Raw genomic sequence first — 24820 nt, 5'->3', positions numbered from 1 at the left:
TCGTTGACTTAATCATGTCACCAGGAAATTGATCTCAGAGCTTGAGGAAAGTTAAAAGGAAGCAAAAACTGGCTTTAAGTGTATTTTGGCACGGTCGCCCACTCCCAATCAGACAGGGCATCCTCCCCTACAGTGGTTGAAGAACAAGCCGGCGTTCGCGTTTCGGCTAATTTTGAGCCGCGCAGCCCGCCGTCCGCCGTCACGTGCCGGCCTGACGCTGCCGCGTAGCTTGGTGGGGGCGGCTCTGCCAGGCGCCGGGCAGGAAGGGAGGCGGCCGTCGTGCCATTCTTAAAGGGACCCGAGGGAAGGCGAAAGGCTGCTGACGGCCGGAAGGAAAATGGTGAGTTGCTGCCGGGGAGGGTGGGGGCCGGCCGGAGGGCTGGGCCAGCCCGCTGGGCTTTCCTGTTTGCCAGAACCGGTCTCGGCGGGCAGCTCCCGGGGTGGGTCGGCGGCCGCTTCCGGCCCGGCTGCTAGTGGGTACCCACAGTCTGAGTTTTGGCCTCCGCCCGCGGACGCTGCCGCCTCGCCTAAGAGCAGCATCCTCCTGCCGGGCCCGGGGTCGAACCGCCCAGCGGGCTTGGCGACTAGGGTGCGGCCAGCGGGGGTGGGTGATTCTCACCGGGTCCTTCTGGATGGAGGGCTCTAGCTGCTGCTGCGCTGAAGGGTCGGAGGGGCCGGGGGTCTGGCCCAGCCGAGGGCTCCCCCAAACGCCGGCTTTTTCCCCAAGGGCCCGGGCCAGGCCCAAAGGGCCGGCGGACGCCGAGCACTTTCGGCCTGGCCGCCTTTGCGGGGGAGGGCTCGAATTCTGACTCCATTCTCTCGGCCTCGCCTTAGTTTCCTTTTCCTCCTTCCCCTGGCCTGCCTCTAAGGATTTCCCCTTATCCTTGCTTTCTTTGAGTTATGGCAGTTGGAAATCTTTTGACCCAGTGCTTTGGCCCTTGGCCGTAAAGTAACTGTCAAAAGCTTAGTTTTGCGTGGTCTGGGGGTTCTGGCTTCCGTCTCGTATGGGTTCGACCCCGCGCTCAAAAATAAAGTGGAGAATTAAATTAATTGCCCAACGAGGATCTCCTGGATCTTTCCCATCGGGTTTTAAAATATGCTTCTCGTGTCTTTAATTACAAGCAAAACACAAAACTCCCACTGTTCTAGTCTCTGACCTCCCACTCATTGCTCAACCCACTTCCATCGAATAGATCTTGTCTTGGTCACTAAATCGAAGGGACTCACTCTTCTATTCTCATGTTTCCTGACCTTTCATCTGCATTCTGGGTGTTGATCAAGCTCCTCTCTTTGAAGCATTTTCTTCTCTCGTGCTTCCCCCTTGGCTTCTAGGATACAGAACTGGTTTTTCTCCTATGTCGTCTCCTGTTGTTGGTCTGTCTGTGTCCCATGCATTTCTCCTTCCCTGTACATCACAAGTAGGAGTCCTAGGCTCCATCCTAATGCTTCATTTAACATGCTGTATTTTTTTCTCCTTCGTTTCTTACCTACACTCAGAGCTTCAATTATCACTTTCCTATATGTAGATGACTTGTGAATTTGTAGTGCAGACCTTGCTTCTGAGATCCAGTACAGATATTTATATCCTACTATTTAGTTAACATCCCCTGGGAAGCTTTTCCCCACTTGAGTGCCTCAGAGCCCCCTCAGTTTGTCCAAAATAGAACTCATCTCTTTTCCCTCAAACCTGGAGTTCCTCAGTGTTCCTTAACTTAGTGAAAGGTAGCACTGTTTAAGTCTTACACAAGCCAAAAAGCTTAGGAGTCACCTTTTTTACTGATCAACCCCTCCCAGTATTGTCTGTCACCAGCTCCTTTGTGGTGGTTAAGTGTGGGCTAAAGTCAGGCTGTCTGGCTTGAATCCTGGCTCCCCTGGTTGCGTAACTTTGGGGAATATACTTAACCTCTCTAAATCTTAGTTTTGGGCATAATATAATACCCATCTAATGGGATTGTTTTGAGGATGAAGAGAGATCCATGTAAAGTACATAGCACAGTGTTTTCTCATAGCGTTTAATACACGTTAACAATTATTAACAGAAGTCACCTACTTCTCTTTATCCTCATCAGTCTGTCTAAGCTACTTTTCATCTCTCACCTGGACTAGCCTTGTCAGTTAACTAGTCTTGGTCTGTTCATCCAGGTGCTCTGCCTGTTTCCTGCATGCAATCTGATTACTTTCCCTGTCACCACCTACTTAAAACACCTTAGTGGCTTCCCTTTGCTCACAGGATAGAGACCAAAATACTAAGTATGACCCACTGGGCCCTATGTGGTCCAGCCCCTGCCAGCCTCCTCTTGTATGTGTTACAGCTCGTTCTCTGTGCTTGAGTCACACTGGCCTTTCGTTATCTTAGATGTGCTGTGCTCACTTTAATCAAAGGGTCTTTACATAGGCAATTTTGGTCCTTTAGATGCCTTTTTCAGGCAAGTCTCCTGTAACCATGCTGTTGTCCATTAGTCATAAGTTCTCATAGCATCAAGTTTCTGTCCTTTCTAGCTCTTATCCTAGGTACAAACAAGTGTATATTTTTTTACCTGATGATTTTGATATACATCTGTTTTCTAATAGACTTTATAAGCTCCTTGAGAGGCCCATAGTTTTAATCTATTTATTTTATATCGTTGTATCCCTAGCACTTAGCACGTGCTGACACTCATTAAATGTTCATTGTGTGGATTATCCAATAAATGACCACTTGAGTTCAACTCTCCACTTTGTATGTTAATATTTACCATATAGTGTTGTTTTCAGGGTGTTATACTGATTTTTTAAATGCTTCTATTGACTGGAAGCATTAGAGTTGGCTGAGCCGTGGTCCTTTTTCTTGTAGGAAGGAATTTTTGGCCTTATTAAGGTATTGGGAGGGGTGAAAAATGAAAAAAAAAAGCAATATAGATTAAATCACAGCATGTTTTTCACTTGGTTTACTATTCTTAGAGTGTCAGGATTGCACAAGCAGCTCTGGGTATCAGAACTGTAAGATAAGACTCATGACAAATTGCTCTTTGCCTACAAAAATCTAAAGTATTTATTAGTTTCTACTAATGGGTTCTATCTTTGGTTGATGAAAGATTGGAAATTCTAGTTTTCTGATTTATATCTCTTTCTTGAAAGATAGGAAAAAATAGACTAGGCTTGAATACTGCTTTCAGGAAGCTCCATATGACTTAGCATTTCTTTCTCTAAAGAGAAGTAAAAGGATGGACATACATGACTCCTACAGGAGCCTAATTTATTGGATAATATGTATTGGTGGGATGTACTTTCTAATTGTATAAATAGCACATCCTATGTTATATCATAACTTATATGTTACCAGTGTTATGAATTTAAAGGACAACTTAAAATTGATAGCTATTTACTGTTGTAACATATGCTCTTATTTAACCAACACAGTATGAAAAAGCAGGCTTTCATTAAATTTTCCTTTTAACTTAAAATTTGAAGCCTTAATTCTTTCGGATTGTAATGAGACACGTATTTGGCATTGGTCTCGAAACTCTTTTAATTTTCTGAAAAAGTGGGTGGTGGGGGGAGACCCATATATGAAGAGACCAAAGAATGTGGACCTTGTTTGGAACCTGACTCAATCAAACTCACTGTTAAAAAAGAAAAAAAAAAATTAAAACAATAGGGAAATTTGAACTTTGAACTCTGCTTGAATAATTCACTGGAATTATTATTAGTTTTTTTTTAGGTGAGATAATGTTATTGTCCTTATGTTTTTAATGGCACATACTGTCATTTTATTAATACATATTAAAATATTTATAGTTAAAATGATTTTGGGCCTTTCCTATATGATGGTCCATGGGGGCAGTATTGAGGGTTTTGGATGAAATAAGATTAGCTATGTGTTGATAATGGTTGAAGCTGAGTGTTAAGCGCATAGGATTTCACTATACTATTCTCTACTTTTGTATGTGTTCAAAGTTTACACATTAAAGAAAAAGATTTCCATCCACATGCTTGCAATCAATAGTGCATTTGTACCACTAAAAGAAGAGTGCTTTTGATAATCTCCTTGCCAGATTTCTGGAGAAGAGTTTCTAATATTTTTTCATAATTTATAAAAGGTTCTTTGAGTGTTTATATTTGTTTCATCTGGTTTTGCTTTCATAATTCTTAATAGCTCCTTTTTTTTTGATCCCTGTAGTCATTTAATTAAGATATAAAATGTAATCGGTCTTTTATGGTTTATTTTTCATACTTTTGCTTCTTTTTATTTTTTCATAGTTGTGAGACTCAAAAATGAACTAAGGCCTTATTAACTCCAAGTGTAATAAGATGATTTTCCTGTTCTTGCTGCATAGTGCAAAAATATTATACTTTCTAACAGCAATGATCCTTGACTTTTCCCTTATTCTTCCCTTCCTCTACAGTTCTGATGAAATTCCACATTATTATGTGTCTAGTTCTTTGAGATATTTAGTAGCCAAAGAGAAAGTATACCCTACATGTAAGATGAACAAATGTGTATAATTTAATAATGTAGATACAAAGCTTGGTAGATTTAAAAGCTGTTTAAGTGTTCATGTGTTTCACATTAATACTTTCACATAATTATGACATTTGTAGGTGTCAGTATACCTTCTTAAAAGTATTAGGTTTTATAAGCTTAACATGTACATATGTATATTGAAGTCATGGCATTTGATAACATGATTTTTTTCTTTTCTAGAGTGAGTCTTTGGTAGTTTGTGATGTTGCTGAAGATTTAGTGGAAAAGCTGAGAAAGTTTCGTTTTCGCAAAGAGACGAACAATGCTGCCATTATAAGTAAGCTAAAAGCGATTGTCTCCATTACATGGTCTTAGTTTGGAGTTTGGCTTTATCCTATAGCTACATCGAATAACCTGAACCTTTAGAAAGTTACCTCCTCCAGTTTTAATCCCCTCCCCCACTTTTTAATTCCCCCCCCCACTTGGTCATTTGTAGTGACCCATTCAACTCCATCCTTTAACTTCTCAGGGGACTAAAAATAGCCTGGCCATTCATCCTCAAAGAGACACCTTTGCCTACACCTAAAGTGTTACAGTTCAGCATTGTGTTCAAAGTGATGTGAAGTCTTAATTCAATTCTAGACTTGAACTGTAGTTTCATGGAGAGTACTTTTAAGTGTCACTGACTTTTGACAGTAGAAAGAATGATTTGTATATTGCCTCTTCCACTGTGAACTGTATGTGATGTTATGCAGATTTCTTTTATATTCTTAGGTAATATTTAATATGTGGGTAGTGATTTAGAAAGATAAAGGAAGGATGAGGGGGTGAGAATGTAAAACTCTGTATACTGTTAACAGAGATGCATCTGGCAGATGTGAATTAATGAGGTGGTAACAGCTTGTTGAATTATGGTTCTTTTACAAACAAATACTACAACGTAGGCATACAGTTCTTAAAAGTGACAATGTGTGTCAGTGCCATTTTGCCACAAAGAGTAAAGCTATTTGAGATCATATTGTGTCTCACAGGATTTACTTTGAAATTAGTGCAAAATAAAAAATTGGATAACTTTTCAGAGTAATGGAAAAGAATACAGGCATAGATTATCTAAACATATTTCAGTTTGGCTTTGGGCTCTGTTGCATGTATTTTAATAGAGATATCACTACTATTTGGTAATTCACTTTCTCAGAATACTCATACTGCACCATGAAATCCTGACTCTGGAGAAGCTGGGAATCTGGCGGTTGTTCTGTCCTGACCCTTGCTCCACGTTTTGCTTGCAATTCTAACCACGTGCAATAAACCAATGTCAGTAACAGTGACCTTTTCAGACCTTTTCTTATCATCTAGGAAGTGCATTTGAGTTATGAAGTTCTTCACATACACAGTAAATGTAAGGAGTTGCCATAAAGTTCTAAATTAGCAAATTAGGTGCTGGGAATTCTGGGTAAAAGCTTTTAAATGCTGACTGCTTGTAGAGTCAAGCTTGTGTTTTATGCTTGTGTTTCTTCCTGTTTTAATTTTGGATGCCAGAAAAAGGGCTAGGACTCTGCAGGTTGGGTAGATCAAGTCACATTAGAATCACAGTTTACTCATATTATATTTTTATTTTAGTGAAAATTGATAAGGATAAACGCCTGGTGGTGCTGGATGAAGAGCTTGAGGTTTGTTGGATCAGCTAAATATAGTTTTATCATTAAGCAATTATTATTGCCCAAAAAATGTTATATTAGTTACAGTTACTTCTAAAGCGAGTTCTAAACCTTTAGACATGATCATTATGCATGAAAAGCATATGCTAATTGTTGTGTAGTGCATTGTCTTGCTAATATAATCACCTTTCATAAAACATTAATGAAATCCAGGGTAATAAGTAGTAGAAGTTAGGTCTATATGTCTGGTAAAAACTGAGTCAACTTTATAACTTGCTTCTAAATTGGTTGGCCAGTAATTAAAAACTAAAGCCCTTTAACCTAAATATTTAGTTTTGTCAAGTTAAGTAACTAATTTAGAGCGAAAAGAAATTAACTTTTTTCCCCTAAATCACATATTGTTGTTGCTCTGAGGAGTTGGCTTATCTCACTCAGTATTTCCTGACAATTGGAACATGAGCATAGACTACTCTGCCTCTCAGCCCCATGTTTAGTTAATACACAGAGCTAAACTGAGTGGGCTGGAGTAGGCTTTCATCGCACTGAGGTTTTAATAACCTCAGCTTATGTACAATTTAGTAAAATAAAATCTTATGGTATAAGGTTATGAATTTATACCTATTAGTAGAATAGGTGCTTGGTATATCTCTTAAGAATTTATGGGTAAGAAAATGTTTAAAAGTTGTTTTCTTTATGGTTCCAGGGCATTTCACCAGATGAACTTAAAGATGAACTACCTGAACGACAACCTCGATATCCTTTTCTCATAGTGCTTTAGAAAGATTTGTTTTTTTAAGTGGTCACAATTTTATTTATGAAGTTCATTTGTTCAACTTTTAAAAGACATATTTTACAAAATTTTCTTCTACACCATGATCATGACCAAATTATTCAATAAAATATATGCTCATATTGGAAAAGAACCAAAAAATTAATATTATTTTTAAAAAGTTCCTTTTATTATTACATGTTTATAATAAAAATTGAGAAGGAAAAAATCCATATTAAATCTATACTTTTAATAAATTTATTTGTGAGAGAGTATAAGATGTTATAACTTTTTTGGGGGGCCCATTTATAATTTTGTGGAAAGATAATGAATAATGAAGGTGTGGCCTAAATGGATAGGATAGAAATTTACCACCCACTAGCTCCCCTGGTGCGTGTTTTCTTTCAGAAATTTGTTGATAAGTACTTGTCTCAAACAGAGCAGTAATTTTAGTTTCCTTAACTTGAGAAAAACCTTCATTGTATATAGTTATAAGTATCAACATGATGATGGAAGAGTTTCATACCCTCTGTGCTTTATTTTCTCCAGTCCTGTTGGTAAGTGAATTTCTTTAAATAGTGCATATTTGGTTCTGATCAAATTAAACCATTTTTATACTAGACATATTTTATGCTCGTTTTAAGGAGGAAAAGTGTTGAATAACCTAAATTGCAGTATATGCGCACACACATACACACATAAATGCATCCCTAAAAAGAAGTTACTGTAAAGCATCATCTCTTAGAACTTGCTTTTCTTAGGATAGATTCCTAGAAGTGTTGTTAGGTCAAATTGTACAGACGTTTTAAGGAAGTAGAAATGTAATGACATTTTAAAATATCAAAAGTACATTTTCTTCTGTATTTTAATTTTATTTATAAGTATGTGAACTATGTGTATGATTATGATATATATTTGGTGTTTATCTTTAAAATAGTAGTTACGAATGATGTGCCTATAATCTTGAGAATAGTCCCAGAGTAGCTTACATTGGATTTTTTTTTTTAATTTTTTTAAAATTTATTCATTTATTTATTTATTCATTCATTTATGGCTGTGTTGGGTCTTTGTTTCTGTGCGAGGGCTTTCTCTAGTTGCGGCAAGTGGGGGCCACTCTTCATCGCGGTGCGCGGGCCTCTCACTGAGGCGGCCTCTCTTGTTGCGGAGCACAGGCTCCAGACGCGCAGGCTCAGCAATTGTGGCTCACGGGCCTAGTCGCTCCGCGGCATGTGGGATCCTCCCAGACCAGGGCTCGAACCCGTGTCCCCTGCATTGGCAGGCAGATTCTCAACCACTGCGCCACCAGGGAAGCCCTACATTGGATATTAAAATTGCTTATTGGTATTTAAAGTATCCATTATCACCAGAACTCCCACTGCCACCACCATTCAAGCCCACAATAAAGTTTCTGCTCACTGAACTCCTCCCTGAACTTTATTATTTGTATCATTTATGTAGCACTTAAAATATACTGCAGTCTATTTTTTAATTAATATGTAAACAGAGCGTAACCTTTTTTCAGAGTCAATCTCCTGACACTACTGACCCAACAACATCCCAAAACCTATATATATTAGGCCTCTGTAAAATTGATCTTGATATTTACCGTCAAAACTAAGTGCTGAAAAGTTTTAAAGTATTTGCAAGGCTTTAAAAGTCAAGATCTGTAGAGATCTAGCCTCATTTATTTTTGTTGACCTAAAGCCTTGTTCATTAGTAATATAGCTGTTTCTCTTTGTGCAGGCAGTATGCAGTGTAAGACTCTCAAAATACAGCCTTTACACATTTAGATGGAAGCTTTTGTAAACTTGATAGCATAGGAGATCCTAAATGTGTCATTTTTATAAAGTAAATAATGAAAACTCATCACTTTTTCAAAATTTAAGTCTCATTTCTACTCTGATCTCTCTCTTCCAGGATGTAAGCCTGAACAACAGATGATGTATGCTGGGAGTAAGAATAAGCTAGTCCAAACAGCTGAACTCACCAAGGTGGTATTTATATTTGACGAACTTGTTGAGACAATTTCTTCCCTTTGTAAATAGAGCAATATCCAAGTAATCTGAAGAGTTAAGTATTTCTTTATGTAGATGAAAGTTATTTAGAACAGAGCAGTAAACTAGAGCTTTTTATTAGTTGGAAATAGAATGATAGAAGTCTTTAACCAAAAGTGTGTTTTTGGAATGAAAATTATAAGTTGATTACAAGAACTCATATTCAAAATATAGGCAGCTTTAGAAAACTACTCAATCTATTGAGAATTTTTCATCTTCCATAATGTAATTTCTAGTAGATAAATGCAGCATTTGAAGCTTCTCTGAGCCCTTTACCATAGACTAAATGAACCAAATTCTGTGCAGGAATTCCATACTATGCAGTTAACTGTATTGTTTCCAAATCTAAAATTAAATTTTTAAGAATATGTATTAGCTTTATTAAGTTAGAACATTCTGTTTCATATGAGACACCTGCTTCAAGATTTAACATGTTCCCATTGTTTTATGGCATTTTTGAAGGTTAAAGGTAAGAGTGGTACTTGCTTTCCAACTTTATTTAACTTCCATGTATTAGTTTGAGTTGAAAAAGTATATACATTTAACGTTTTGAAATAGACTTTTACATCACTGGAATGGTATTAAATAATATTTCCTTTCAGGTTTTATTTTAAGGAGAGCATCGGGGTTTTCCCCTTGGGTGCTTAATTATCAACCCAGGTGATGTTTTTAAGTGCCCTCTGCTTTTTCCCTTTAGCCCACATGATTGTCATTGATACCACCCACTTATAGACACTACTTACCCTCATGTGTACCACGGGAACATGCTAGAGTTGCTCTAAGGGGATTGGGTGGTTGGGAAGGAGCTCTGTTAACAGGCTCATGTCTGTTCTAATCCTAGGCACGCCCTAAAGTGCTGGCATTAAGGCATTACAATTTACAAGTTACTTTTACAAATAATCTGATTGAATCCTCACCACAACTCTGTAAGTTGATGGTGAAACTCCTGTTCTTAGCTGGGAAAACTGAGGTTCAGAGGATGAATGACTTGCCTAGGGTTGTATATTAGTACATTTCAGGGCTAGGATTCAAACTTTCATCTGGCCTCAAATCCCATCCTTTCTGCTGTATTACATTGTCTTTTTATAGCCGTTATACTTTGGGCCTGTGTGTGTTCAGATTCTGGCTAGAGATTTGTGGCTGTGGACCACTAATCTGTCCTTATAAAAACAGCTGGTATTTCCTCCACCTGTGGAGGATCAGCACAGGTCCTGCCAGTTCCTAACTGGATTGATTTTAAGTGTGTATACTTGGCTCTCTCTTTTAGTGGGTAATATTTACAAAACTACTCTTTTAGAACATTTGTAGATTTGTGCTTTTAAGAGTTTTGATTTTATGCTGTCTTGATTGCTAAACTTTGGTAACTGAGGCCCTAGCACTTAAAGAAACATAAAGGTATATCTAATTTACACAGATTAAGTCATGACCAACATGAAAGGAAGGAGAATTTGGTATTTAATACTCAATTATACAAAATATTTGATTTTTTTCTTAAGGTATTTGAAATAAGAAATACCGAAGACCTAACTGAAGAATGGTTACGTGAGAAACTTGGATTTTTCCACTAATGTGAACTTCTGTGTTTCTAAAGTATTTATGTATTAACCTGACCATACTGGAACCAGACATAAATACTTATTTATGCCTAAAAATGCACTGTTATTTACAGTTTGTTACCTGCAGTAAAGAAAAATTCTTCATTTGTTCAAAGTTTGAACAAAGGGGAAATCATCTTCATAGTAATGAAACTTTGTAAAGTGTTTCCTTATATTTGTAATTGTTAGGTGGACTACTTTCTCTCCAGGGACTTTTTGCACTCTTGTGACTAATTTCTATAACTTACGGTTTAGAATTTGTTACTATTTACAGACACCATTGGAAAGTGGGTATTAGATTGTGATAGACAACAGTTGCCTCCTTTTGACAAATACTGGATATTAGTTTATATATGAAAATAGCATATTATCACTTGTCAAATCTTTGAAATCAATTTGGGATAAAAGACTTGAGTGACCCAATTTTGAGCCATGAATAATAACTTACTATAGTATAATCTGCATTACAAGCATTTTTTTCATCAATTCCATGCCTTCTTAATTTTCTGTATCCTTTTAATCAAGTCCAGAAACTTTTCATCAATCGCTTGTTCTTAAGGTCTGGAAGTTAGATTTTATAATAAAGTTATGACTATTAGGTTCTCTTCTTATGGAAAATAGCATTTTAGTCTTAGAAATTGATGGATTGTAACTAATTAAAGTCCTCATTCCTGGTTGTGTCATTTCTAGATAGTTTTGAATCTAGGTTAATAACACTTTATTTATAAAGCACCTCTTAATGTTGTCCTGTGAATACTAGTTATTTTACATGTGTTAATACTGTGCCTTTGATTTGTTAGCTTTAAGTTTAGTTTAAGACTTTTACACTGCCAGTATTCCAGATTTGGTGAAATTAATACTTTTGTAAAGGGTCCAAGTAAAACAATTTTCTAATATGTGTATCTGAAATTTGTAATAAAATCAACTTGATATTTTAAAAATTCCAACTATCTACTTGCATTGGTGAATATATGGCAGTTGAGAGTTATAATTTGGGGCATATTTGTGATTAGTTTTGTGCCATAGGAAAAAAAAATGGTTATCTTAAAACCTTGGCCATAGTTAATAACATTAACACATCAATAGAAATCTCATCTTACATCCTAAATGTGAGAAGATATTCTAAACTGGACACCTGTCTTGTTAGATGATGGCATCCTTGGCATTTTTAAAGCAAGGATTCTGATATATAGTGTACTTTAAAAACATATGAGTAACTGTTTAAGATTATCTTGACATTAATTTGACAAAAGGTCTTGAGACTCTAAAGACTACCCAGATTTGGTGAGTGAATTCTTATGTTAAGAATATCTTAATCATTTCAGAACTAGCAAAGGCTTTTTTTTTTTATGTTGGCGTATCTCCCATTCATATGTGCTTTGCATTTTTTTAAGGTTTCTGTGCCAACTTTAATAAAGAGGTGAAGATAGTTGGAATTTTCACAATATTGAATCTTCTATTGCAACACTGTTTGGCTTCACTAATCTAAAAAACAGGAAGCAATAGGAAGTTAGTTGGAGATGAGGAAGTGCTAGAGGGGGTATTTGTTTTGGTTAAGGAATGGGAAAGGTTCTTTATTCCAATTTCCAGAGAGAGAGAACTTCACCCAGGAAGTTTAAGAATTCTTTAAACAGCTATTTTGATATTGGAGAATAATGCTTATAATTCTACAGAAATGCAAATGTAATCCAAGTGACTGGACACTTCTTCTAATGTTTTTGAATGAAGGAAATGAGATTTTGTTTCATCAGGCTCACAGCAATAAGAGAATCTAGGGCTGCAAGAATGTATTTTTTAGTGAGGTTCCTTATTTTGTCTTTCACATTTTAGGTGTTTTTTTTGTTGTTGTTTTTTTAATTTAATTGGAAGGTCCTCCATAATGTCAGATAATATTGACCTCCATACACAGAACTCTCAGTTCCCCTGTTCTCTAACAGGGACAAAGAGCTGTGATAAACCATGCTTTTCTGAGCTTGTCTGACTCCTTATCGATAACATATATTTTTGCAAGACAATAGATGAGGTTAGGGGATCAGTAGAACATTTTTTTCACTTCCTTGGTCCTATAGGGAGAGTTATAGATTCCTTGTCCTAGAGTGTTCTCTGTTTTTTATATATATTTCCCTTTCATCTAACCAAATTTTGCATTGTTCTAAGTATATTTCCTATTTAATCTCTTTTTCTGCCTTCTCCCTGATAGTAACTCCAGATTTTGTAATTCCAGTTTTTACATTCCATTTCTGGTACAGCCATTCCCATTCAGCCTTCAAACTTAATCTTTCCTTTTTGGCAGCAGCTTTTTTCCTGGGAACCTCCTTCATGGTCTTCTAAGTCACCATTAGTTTTGAAATTGTTGGCCTTGTATAAGTTCTGCATAGCATCTAATGTTGTCAAAATAGAACTGACTCGTAATCACAGCATGTTTTTATATGGTTTTTGTGGCAACATAAATGACATATGAAGAAAACTGTTCTCAGGTTACTATGCTGAAATTCCAAAATGTCAAAGAGTTTTGAATAGTATTCACTTTGTTCTGGTATTGAAGCAATTATGTTAGGAAAAAAGTTGTTTGACTGGCTGTTTTTGTTCAATTGACTTCTAAAATAAATGTTCAAATTGTCTATTTCTAAAAAGTTTACTAAATGCCTAGTGCAGTTAAACATACTCTTGTTTAAGAGGGTGTTGCTGAATTTTGTATTGTCATTACTAAATGATCTTTGTAGCAAAACGTCAGCACTTTTCTCTCCCTTTTTGTCTCCTATTTTCAGGAGTCGAACGTAGCCATAAACTGTATCCTGGTCTGACACTTTAAAAATTTTCCAGTTAAAGGAGTTTATTGCCAAATTAAATTTGGCTGTCTTTGTTCCCCACTCATATAGATAGTAAGGAAGGCGTTCTTAAAAATATGTCTGGACTACCTTAAAACACGAGCAATGTCATTAATCCATAACGTGGACTAGTGATGAAAAGATATTTTCATAAGAGTTTCAATGCTGATATTTGGTGGAAGTAGAGAGTAACTCGTAATCTATCAATTCAAATATTCTTAGTACGGTTGCTTTCCCTGTTTGTTCAATAGACTGATAATACTGGAATCTACAGAATTTGAGCCTTTACAACTTATGTGAAGAAGTGTCTCAACATTTCTGGACAAATCTTATTTTGTATTTCTGGAAAAATGTAACTCTTTTAGGCCACTTAACATCAGTGCTCCCAAGTTGAATATTCTTGAGAAACTTGTTTCTTATTATGCCATTTGACATCTCAAATCAGTGATCATCTTCCTATGATATTTAAAACAACTACATTAAGGTTGTGATAGAAACTGTGTTTTCTTGCTTTTTGGAGTATAGTTCATACATGTGTAATTACTTGAATATTGTTTGAGATCACTAACATGCCAGGGTAGTTCCCACTGATTTAGGTGGTCCAATGTAATCTCATTCAGGAGGCTTGAAACATTAATGGTTTAGTCTTGTGAATTTTAACAGTTTCCTGTCATCGTTTAACAAAATCAACAGCTGGCACAACTTCTGAAGCTGTGGTTTCAGTCTGTGCGAGTTCGTATTGCATGTTTATTTTGGACAGTCTTCTGTTAAGCATGGTGCTTGTACTGGTTTAAATAAAATGTTAACATGAAAGGACTTCTAGCTTTTCATTGTTTACTCGCCTCCTTTCCCTTTTGGAGTTACTGTTACCTGCCTGGCTCAATTGTGGCATCTGTGTGAACCACACAGATTCAGTTGTTTACTTTATCTGGAAAAACCAAGAGGCAAAGTAAGCGGATCACTTGGCAAAAGTAGGAAGGGGGGAGGGAAAATATAACGAGATTATAAAAATTTCTAAAACTTGGTCTGATACTAAAATGGTTTGTTTGTAGGGGCAGAGGGCATTATTTCAAATGATGAACCCTTGCTTTCAAAGGGAAGACTAAGTTAGAGGATCTGTGTATTTTGTAAGAAATCAAATTAAATTGAAGGATCTTTTATTGAATATAGTTTATCACCATTTATTAAACGTCCGTTAAAGACCCATTCTGCCTATATCACAGACTACTGTCCATGGTTTGTGTGTCGTGGGTATCTATTGAATGAATACAAATCAACAGTACTTACATAGTATTTAGACTTTACCATATACTTCTTGTGATTGACTATGTAGTAGTCACAGTTTGTTTACAGTTGTGAAAGGAGCTATTTTTGCCTTCCTAATTCAAGAATCTCACAAGGAGAATTGGCCAGAGGAAACATCTTCCTTATTTCTCAAATTTAGCCATTTAGCTACTCAAACGGCCAGCTCCTAAATTTTTTCACCTTCACTGTCTTTTTGTCCTTTTCAGTTTTCAGCAGCAAAAAGCATTTCTAATCACTTACCCTCAGTGAGGGCCCACTCTCATTTGCATGAGGGCGCACCCTGAGTGGATACTCTCTCCTTGTGGGGTGTATTTTTAGCTATGTTGGGAAGCCAGTTAGATGAAAGATCTTATCGCTGAGCATCAGGGAGTTCTCTCATCCTTTGCTTGAGATCTGCCCCTAGGCTACATGAAAGCTCCCTGCTGAGGTAACCCTCTTTTCCAATTACAGGAAAGAAAAAGCAGAATGTCTAGGTTGCATCCAAAAGCCACCTTGTGGTGCCCTGACAAAGCAGGGGGAAGGCCGTGTGTGTGTGTGTGTGTGTGTGTGTGTGTCACCGAGGGGGGGGGCGGTGGTTTCTAGACACTGTTACCTACACAGTTGAGTATAGATTCTGTTACCCTGGAATTAAGTCCTGCAGTATTGTGACCTATTCCTTACCTGTAATGAATGGCAGATCCCAATACACCACAGACCTTTGTTAGGTAGAAATACCCCTGCCACTGCTCCTTGCTGAAGGGGCAAGCCTTTAGGCAGCCATGATTTGTCCCACATGGCTGTACTTTCCTGTCTGCAGCTCCCTCCCCATCGTCAGTACACACAGGATCTCTCCCAAGGGCCACCAGCCTCTAAGATGTTGCCTAACTGGTACCAAACACTGAGCTGGGCCAATTGCTTTCCCAGTGTCAGTCTTGTTACTTTATAAAGAGGTACAATTCAATTATAGTTCAATTCCTGATATTGGGACGATGATCTCATTCTCTTGAATGAGGCCGTTAGCAGTGGGAGCTGAACTTGGAAGAACGCTATTAGATGGAGAAGAGGCCAAGTGCAACCTACAGAGCAGAGGGAAAGAAGATGGCAGCTGGGGAGGTATAGAATGAAGCAGGTGTGCAGTGAGCAGCTGAATCATGTTAAAGATGGAGCCCTGAATTGAAGGGCCACCCTCCTGGCTTCTAGGTTCCTAGAGCCTCCTTTGATCCAGGGCCACTCTTCAGAGTCCCCCTCTTTCTGAGGCCTGGTTGGTTGGTCAGCTTTTTCTGGGTTCCTCTGCGTGTCTGTCCTTACTAGAAACCCTCCCTCCATTACTTAAGTCAATATGGACATGTCTGTTCACTTGCATAAAGTACCTAACCCCAGTGCTACCTCTGGTTTCATCTGCCCCTATTCCCTACATTTACACTATCTCCAGCCCAGCTTTTATACAAACATGCCCTGGCCCTATCCCCCACCAACAGAAACACCTTTTCCCCAAGCTGCTGCCGCCTGCCAAAATCAGTGATCTTCAAAAAGCATCTCAAATGCCATTTAAACCATGAAGTCTGCTGTTTGTTGGACTAAATATAGCATCTTAAAACACACACACACACACACACACACACACACTTTACGGCCAGGAGCCCATCGCCCAGGTGCACCCTCAGGACAAAACACCCCCCCCCCCCACTGCCGGCAGTCCCCACAGGGCCAGTTCCTTCCAGCCCTGTGGCTGTCTCCATCCCTTGAGACCTGGTAACTGCTCTGACAGAAACAATCTCTGCTTGATGGCAGTATGGCTCCAGAAATGCCAACTAAGCGCCTAACTCTAAGCAAAAGGTAGAAAAGGTCTACCACTCCGAGAAATCCAGTGCCATTTTTGGTTATCTCTTTTCTTGTCTCTGGAGGAATTCTCCGGCTCCATAGCTTTTCTGGTCGCTCTTAAGAATTATGGAATTATGTGCAGTTTTTCAGGTAATACAAATTCCAGTCTAGTCTAATGTCAGAACTTCAACATCTTACTTTCTTTAAAGCTCCCTCCCTCCCATCTCCCTTTCCTCTACTCCACCTCCTTCAAGCTTGTTTCAGGCTGGGAAACCCACCGTGCGACGTGGGGTGTGGCCTGTCCCGCATTATTGCCCTGCTTTGCTCCTCCATTCTCTAGTTGTCTTTGGGCCCTTGGGGATTGGAGGAAAGGGGCAACATAAGGGAGCAGGAAAAGACTTATTAACCTGGTACAGATGTAACCTGGAGTTGGTGTCCTCTGGCGTGGCCAGTGTCAAATACCAACTCTTTTCCCCCATGGAATGATTTCATGGGTTCCTTGCCAATTCCCCCAGTGGGGGCTTTGGCTGCAAGACCCTTGACTCAGGTCGTGCCCCCTATGGCTGGTGACTTTACAACCGTCCCTCCCAGGTCTTGGCTTCTAGCAGTCAACTCTGTTACCCTCCCTTTGTTTCTCCAGTCTGGCATTTTGAGCAGGGCCTGCAAGAAACACGTGTCTTTGCCTTGCTGCCGTCAGGAACGGTACAACTCTCTCGTTCTGCCATCTAGATCTAGCCCTGCATACCTCTCTGATCTCATTTTGTCCTATTCTAGCCCACTACACCTGAGCCAAGCTGCCTTATTTTTGTTCCTCCAACAGCAAGCTCAGTCTTTCTCACTAGCTGTAGCTTCTTCCCGGGAAGATTGCCCACTCTCCCCTCTGCACACCCCTCATCCCATGCCCTGCAATATTCCTGTGGCTGGCTCCTTTATTCTGAACTGAGCTTAAATGGTGCCGCTCAGAGGCTTTCCTATCATCCTTCCTAAGGTGGCAACACATTGATCCTCACATCCCATCTGTTCTCATTCTCTGCGTAGCTCTTAACCACCATCTGATATTTTTCTAATTTATGTAACTGGTCTGATGAAGGATTCTCAAACGGAATATTATAACAACTTTTTGGTTGTTTTTTTAAAAACTGTTACCTCTGTTCCTTGTCAAGCCTCTCTTTTTCCCTCTGGTTAGAAAGCTTCCTTAATGATATATTTCCATAACACGTCAGTCGCTTAGTTGTTAAAAGTGCCTTTTCTGTTACTAAGATTCAGTTCTGTTCCTCTTAAAAATTCTGTCTCAGATTTGATTCAAACCTTTTCTCCCCATCAGCACAGGCTAAACTTGTGGCTGGCGGTGGTGGGGAGCGCCCGTCCTCAGTCCCCTTGCACTGCCACTCTCACTTATCCCCCTGGCGTGGGGATGGGGAAGAAGGACCAGGAAAGATGTTAGCTAATGCACCTGCCCAGGGCAAGCTGACTCTGTTCTCCTGGAGGGGTTTCTTTCTTTGAGCATCCATCCCGTGCTGCTGGTGAGTAGGTTACTTGCTTCTGGATGTCATTGCTTCTTTATTTAACACCAACTGGCTGTGGTTCCAAGAGTGGGACAAGTATTCAAACAATGATTCTTTCCTAGGGGTCATCTTTCAGATTTTTAGATGTCTTTCGGGGGTTTCTTCATGATTACTCTTTCTACAAATTTTGTTTTACTGGATTAATAAGTACCATTTCCCCCCATTTTCTTAGTTTTTAATGTATTCCTTGCTATTTTTTGCCCAAATACCCCAAGAGATTAATAAAATGCCTAGCAATTCTTCCCAATACTTCAGCACATAGGAAAAGCTGTCAGTTCCCTTTTTCTCCTTGGTGCCCTACTTCCCTGCCTCCCATCTTCCCTCTAAATCTGCACACACACTGGATGCTCTATAGGTATGAAGCCAGATGTCATCCTGAAGCTTCCCCCTCTTGCTCCTTAGTTGGAGCCCCTCGGTTGGATCCCATGTGTTCCCTGTCTTGTTAACTCATTACGTTGAGGCTCATGGCACATGGGAGGAGAGCTTTTGTGTTTCTGAAAATGTTTTTCCTCCATACTCACAGTTAATCTGTGGTTTGGCTGGTGTGCCAGATATTTTTGGTTTGCTTCTCCAGACCCACTCTCTGCCCTTCTCCACCCTTGTCTCTGCCCTCAAGGAGGCTGATGTTTAGAAACTATATCAACTGGCTCCTTTGCCTTCTGGTTTCTTTTTGATTTCAGCCAATCTCTAAGAAGGATAGGGGGTGAGGAGAGGGTATTTATTCCCTCCATCACTCCATTAGGGCTTCTTCCACAGGCTATGGCCCTCCACTGAAAGTCATTCCTGCACTCAAGGTAGTTCTCTCTACATGATCTGCTTTTTCTGAATCCTGGTAACCCCCACCTCCTCTTCATCCTTGGGCCTGGTGATGGGAACAGCAAAGCTCTGAGGACTCCAGCATCCCTTCCCACTCTTTAGTAATAGCCCTTTTTCAAAACCCCCTCAAATTATTTGAATTTAGAGTGCCATCTCTTTTCTGGGTATTAAATTCTAGGATGGAAATCAATTTCCCTCAGAATTTTAAGGTCATTGCTCCTCCACCTTCTACCTTCAATGTGCTGTTAAGAAGTCTGATGCCTGTTGGACTCCAATTCTTTCATAAATTACATTTTTCTCCTCTCAGGAAGCTTTTGGGGTCTTCTTATTTCTGGTGTTGTGAAATGTCTCTGTGATGAGACTTGGTATGGATCTGGTTTCATTCATTGTGCTAGATATCTGATGGACCATTTGAATCTGGAGATTCATATTCTTCAGTTTGAGGAAAATTATTTCCCATTATTTATTTGGTACAAATTAGGTATAGGCTTAATTTATATGATACATACACAATCATAGTTGCCAGCAATATTTGTATTTGTATACATATTGATATTTTCTCTTTAAACCTGTTTTCTATTCTAGAGAAGAATCTCCAAACAAAATCTCACCATGACTTACTTTCAGTACTAGCTCTTCATGTAGTTTGTAGATATGAGCTTTTATTTTATTTTATTTATTTATTTTTTGGGTGCATTGGGTCTTCTCTGGGTGCGCGGGCTTTCTCTAGTTGCGGTGTGCGGGGGCTACTCTTCGTTGCGATGCACGGGCTTCTCATTGTGGTGGCTTCTCTTGTTGCGGAGCATGGGCTCTAGGCATGTGGGCTTCAGTTGTTGTGGCACGTGGGCTCAGTAGTTGTGGCTCACGGGCTCTAGAGCACAGGCTCAGTAGTTGTGGCACATGGGCTTAGTTGCTCCGTGGCATGTGGGATCTTCCCAGACCAGGGATCAAACCCATGTTCCCTGCATTGGCAGGCGGATTCTTAACCACTGCACCAGCAGGGAAGTCCCTAGATATGAGCTTTTAAATCGTGAATGTTCTGTTCTGTGTGGCATGTTTTACTTATATAGATGTAATAGGAGGTGTTGATTAATAGGAGGTTGTTGTCCTTGCTCTATGATCAACTAAACTAGAGCTATAAGACTACAAATGCCAACGGGTTAACTTCTATCTGGAGATTTCCTAAAAGGTGGCAAGGCTATTCTAATGCTTTCTTTCTCCCTTGAATTGCCCTTATCATCTCATGTAAGCCCAGGAACCAAGGATTGGTGGCTCTTCTCCAGTTTCATCTGCATTATCTCTTAACGTGCAAGTACCTCTCTTTTTCTGAGATCTCCAAAGTTTGCCATTGTTCCCAGGCTGCCTGGAAGTGATATCCTTGACCACCTGTAAACCTGGAACCCTGTAAGTCTAGAACAAACTCCAGATCAGTTCCCAGTGAGGAATATGAAGTGGATTCCATATTCCCATTAAAAGATAAACAGAGGCACGTTAAAATTGACAAGAGTTTATTTGAGCAAACGGTGATTCAAATCAGGCAGCATGAAACTGGAAGTGATTAGGAGCTTTCTAAGGGAAAGGCTTTTATAGAATAGAGGCTGAAGCAAAACAAGGAAATTATTTGACTGGTTATACGTACTTAAGCAGTTGCCTTATTTGGAAGAGCCTAGCTGACTGTTTGAGACTGGTTGTTCTAGCCAGAGCAATTAGGCAAGAAAAAGAAATAAAAGGCATCCAAATTGGAAAGGAAGAAGTAAAATTGTCTCTGTTTGCAGATGATATGAACTTAAACGTAGAAAACCCTAAAGACTCTACAAAAAAACTGTTAGAACTAATGAAGGAATTCAGTAAAATTGCAGGATACAAAACCAAGATGCAAAATTCAGTTGCATTTCAATTCACTAAAAATAAATTATCTAAAAAAAAGAAAACAACCCCATTTACAGTAGCATCAAAAACAATAAAATACTTAGGAATAAATTTAACCAAGGGGGTAAAAGAGCTGTCCACTGAAAAACTATTAAGACATTGATGAAAGAAACTGAAGAAGACACAAGTAAGTGGAAACATATCCCATGTTCATGGATCAGAGGAATTAATATTGTTAAAATGTCCATACTACCCAAAGACATCTATGGATTTAATGCAATCTCTATCAAAATTCCAACGGTATTTTTCATAGAAATAGAAATAAAAACAATCCTGAAACTCATATAGAACTACAGAAGACTCCAAAGAGCCAAAGCAATCCTGAGAAAGAAGAACAAAGTTGGTGGCATCACATTCCTTATTTCAAACTTTATCACTAAGCCATAGTATTCAAAATAGTATAGTACCAGCATAAAAGCAGACACATAGACCAATGGAACAGAATCAAGAGCCCAGAAATAAACCCATGCATATATAGTCAACTAATATTTGACAAGAGAGCCAAAAATACTGAGGACAGGATAGTTTCTTCAATAAATGGTGTTGGGAAAACTGGATATTCACATGCAGAAGAATGAAATTGGACCCTTATCTTACACCACTCACAAAATTAACTCAAAATGGATTAAAGACTTAAATGTAAGACCTGAAACTATAAAACTCCTAGAAGAAAACATAGAGAAAAAGCTCCTTGACATTGGCTCTTGGCAACCATTTTTTGGATATGGCACCAAAAGTGCAAGCAACAAAGCAAAAATAAACAAGAGGAACTACATCAAGCGAAAAGCTTCTGCACAGCAAAAGAAACAATCAGCAAAATGAAATGGCAACCTACAGAATGGGAGAAAATATTTGCAAACCATCTATCTGAGAAGGGATTAATAACCAATATATATATTAATAACCAATATAAGGAACTCATACAACTCAGTAGCAAAAAACCTCAAACAATTCTATTAAAAATTGGGCAAAGGACTTGAAAGACATTTCTCCAAAGAAGACACACAAATGGCCAATAGGTACAAGAAAAGATGCTCAACATTACTAATCATCTGGTAAATGCAGATCAAAACCACAATGAGATATGACCTTGTACCTGTTAGAATGGCTATCATCAAAAAGACAGAGATAACAAGCATTGTCAAGGAAGTGGAAAAAAGCGAACCCTTGTGTAGTGGTGGTGGAAATGTAAATGGGTATAGCTACTATGGAAAACAGTATGGAGGTTCCTCAAAAAATTAAAAGTAGAACTACTGTAAGATTCAGCAATCCTACTTCTGTGTATTTATCCAAAGGGAATGAAATTACTTTCCTAAAGAGATATCTACATCCCCATGTTCATTGCAGCATTATTTATAATAGCCAAGACATGGAAACCACCTAAGTGTCCATTGATGGATGAATGGATAAAGAAAATGTCACACACACAAACACACACACACAGAGTAATATTATTCAGCCATAAAAAAGAAGGAAATTCTATCTTTTGCAACAATATGAATGGACCTTGAGGGCATTATGCTAAGTGAAGCAAGTCAGACAGAGAAAGACAAATACTGTATGATCTCATTTATGTGTGGAATCTACAACAGCTGAACTCATAGAAATAGAGAGTAGAAAGTTAGTTGCCAAGGGCTGGGGGTGGGGTGGGGTGGGGGGGAACGGGGAGATGCTGATCAAAGGATACCAGCTACCAGCTATAAGATGACTAAGTTCTGGGGATCTAATGTACAGCACGGTGACTGTAATTAACAGTACTGTATTATGTACTTGAATGTTTTGATATATTGTTGTACCGTTAAGAGAGTAAATCTTAAATGTTATCACCACACCAAAAAAATGGTAATTATGTGAGGTGATAAAGGTGTTAACTAACCTTACTGTGATAATCACTTTGCAATGTATGTGTATCAAATCATCATGTTGTACACCTTAAACTTACATATAAGTCAATAATATCTCAATAAACCTGGAAAAAGCATTTTAATATATATTAGTTTCCTTTCAATCATTTCCCATGTATTTTAAAAAGATAATTGTATATGGTATGTATCCAATTTCATGAGTAATGTAATTATACATTCTCCATTTAAAAAGGAACTATTTATAAACATAATTAGATAATTTTATAATATTTTTCTGAGTGCATATGTCACGGTTTACATAACAATTCTTTTATTGTTGGGTATTTTGGTGGTTTCCAATACTGTTGCTAGAGATATTTTTGTGCAAAAGGCTTTTCCATGTTTTGGATTATTTTCAACAGGGTTATTATACTGAGAAGCTATGGACAAGGGAGCCTTGCCGATACCAAATACTTTCATTTATTTAAAGTACTACCTAATTTGATTTACCAAAATGGTAATCTTTATTTTTAAATTGGCTTTTTCTTTGATACTAGAGTTTATTTTCTCATATGTTTGTTAATCAACTACAACTGTAAACTGTGTGATCCTACCCTTTGTCCATTTATCAACTGGGGGTTTTAGAGTTCATTTTTAGAGAGTTTTCAGTGTACTTATTCATCCTTTGTCTTTTTTTTAAACTGAGAGTATTTCAGTTTTCTTCTTTATTTTGGTGTTTTTCTATATATTGAAATTTTTATTTATTTTGTAATTGACTCTGTTGATAGGGTGGGTTTTTGTGTGTGTGCGTGTAAGATGTAACAGACTGGTTTTAGTTTAAAAAGTACAGCCACGCCCGGAGATCTGACGTTCTGATCTATGCGTTCCTTTATTTTAAATGGCTAACCTTGAATTTACCTAATTATATGGTATCAAGAGAGAATTTAAATTATTAATATACCTCGACAAAGGTTTTAACATCACGAAAAATATTTTTTCCAATAATTTGGGATGCCTTCTTTAAAAAGCATTCAATTATTATGTGGAATTGGGTCTTTTTCTGGAATAATTATTCTAAGATATTGATATGTTTGTTGATTTTTGTGCCTCAATCATACTTATAATTATTACTGCTTTGTAAAATGTTTTCAAATCTCATAAAGCTAATTTCTTTTCATCTTCCTTTGTTTTCAAATATTTATTTGGTATTTTCAAGTATTCTTTAAGGTGAATTTTAAAATAATGTTCAAAATCTCATTTTGATTACAATCATGGTAACATAAATTAATTTGGGAGAAAATGACATCGTTTTAAACTTCAATCAAGGAAGCTCTTTCAGTTAGTTCTTTTATTTTTCTCAGTGAAGTGGTATCAAATTTTTTTTTTTTCCATATTGGTGGCACACATTCCTTGTTGAAGCTGCTGGGTATTCATTTTAGTCCATCTCTAGTCATGGGATTAATCGTGAGATTCCTCCCAACTGCTCCCAGTCAGAAGTACCTGACCCAGGGATGGTTGAAGAGGTGAGTGTCATTGAGACTGGAATATGGCCCAGGAACTGGAAGCACCTAGCTCGACCTGCAAGACTGAATTTTCTGGTTTTCACGTCAAATGCAGAAGTTTGTTGATCCTCTTCCATTAGGGTAATAAAGCACTTCTCTGCCTATTCCACTGTTGCTGCAGTTGAACTGCCTGACCATGGACTCTATTAGCCTTTTCTCAATCTCACCACTTTGGCTTGCTCAAAACCAGTTAGACTTCCCTTTACTCATGAATCATCTTAGTCCTTCCTGCCTCATAGCCACTCATTATGAATTCAGATTCAGTTCCTATTACAACCTTTTTGGCCTGGGGGTGGTAGCGGCTCCTGGCTATTTCCGGCTGCAGTGTACTGCACGTCCCCTTGTTAGTTTCCTTCAGCCCTGCCCACAGCACTGCAAACAGCCCAGTGCACTGCAACGTGGTGCGTGTCCAAGCTGACACCTGCCCCGGCCTGGCCTGGCCAGGATGCGGCCCAGCTTCCAAAGGAGAGTCCTTATAATCTTGGATGTGAGAGGTGGAATCTCGTTACTGTTCTACTCACCTGGGGCTCTCTCTGAGAAACAAATGGAGCTGGTGCAATAGAACTGGAGGAAAATGAGTTCTTTTAAAGTTGTAAACTTGGGACTTCCCTGGTGGCGCAGTGGTTAAGAATCGCCTGCCAATGCAGGGGA

General features: G+C 38.5%; 1 protein-coding gene across 2 annotated transcripts; it reads left to right on the top strand.

Moving 5' to 3' along the window:
- The first annotated feature begins 218 nt into the window (after nucleotides 1-218).
- Nucleotides 219-14161, top strand: GMFB (glia maturation factor beta). 2 transcript variants are annotated; one of them, XM_059914263.1, is made up of 7 exons: nucleotides 219-340; nucleotides 4685-4781; nucleotides 6065-6114; nucleotides 6806-6855; nucleotides 7346-7428; nucleotides 8789-8862; nucleotides 10422-14161. In XM_059914263.1, the coding sequence occupies exons 1-7, from the start codon at nucleotides 338-340 to the stop codon at nucleotides 10491-10493; spliced, it is 429 nt and encodes a 142-aa protein (XP_059770246.1). In that variant the 5' UTR covers nucleotides 219-337; the 3' UTR covers nucleotides 10494-14161. The 2 variants fall into 2 exon arrangements, with proteins under 2 accessions (XP_059770246.1, XP_059770248.1); XM_059914265.1 differs by lacking the exon at nucleotides 10422-14161 and having other exon boundaries at nucleotides 6806-6856; nucleotides 7345-7428; nucleotides 8789-8812.
- Nucleotides 14162-24820: the final 10659 nt, after the last annotated feature.

Source organism: Balaenoptera ricei, chromosome 2 (genome assembly GCF_028023285.1).
Source record: "Balaenoptera ricei isolate mBalRic1 chromosome 2, mBalRic1.hap2, whole genome shotgun sequence".
Classification (NCBI taxonomy): domain Eukaryota; kingdom Metazoa; phylum Chordata; class Mammalia; order Artiodactyla; family Balaenopteridae; genus Balaenoptera; species Balaenoptera ricei.
This window is presented reverse-complemented; position numbering and strand designations above follow the sequence as displayed.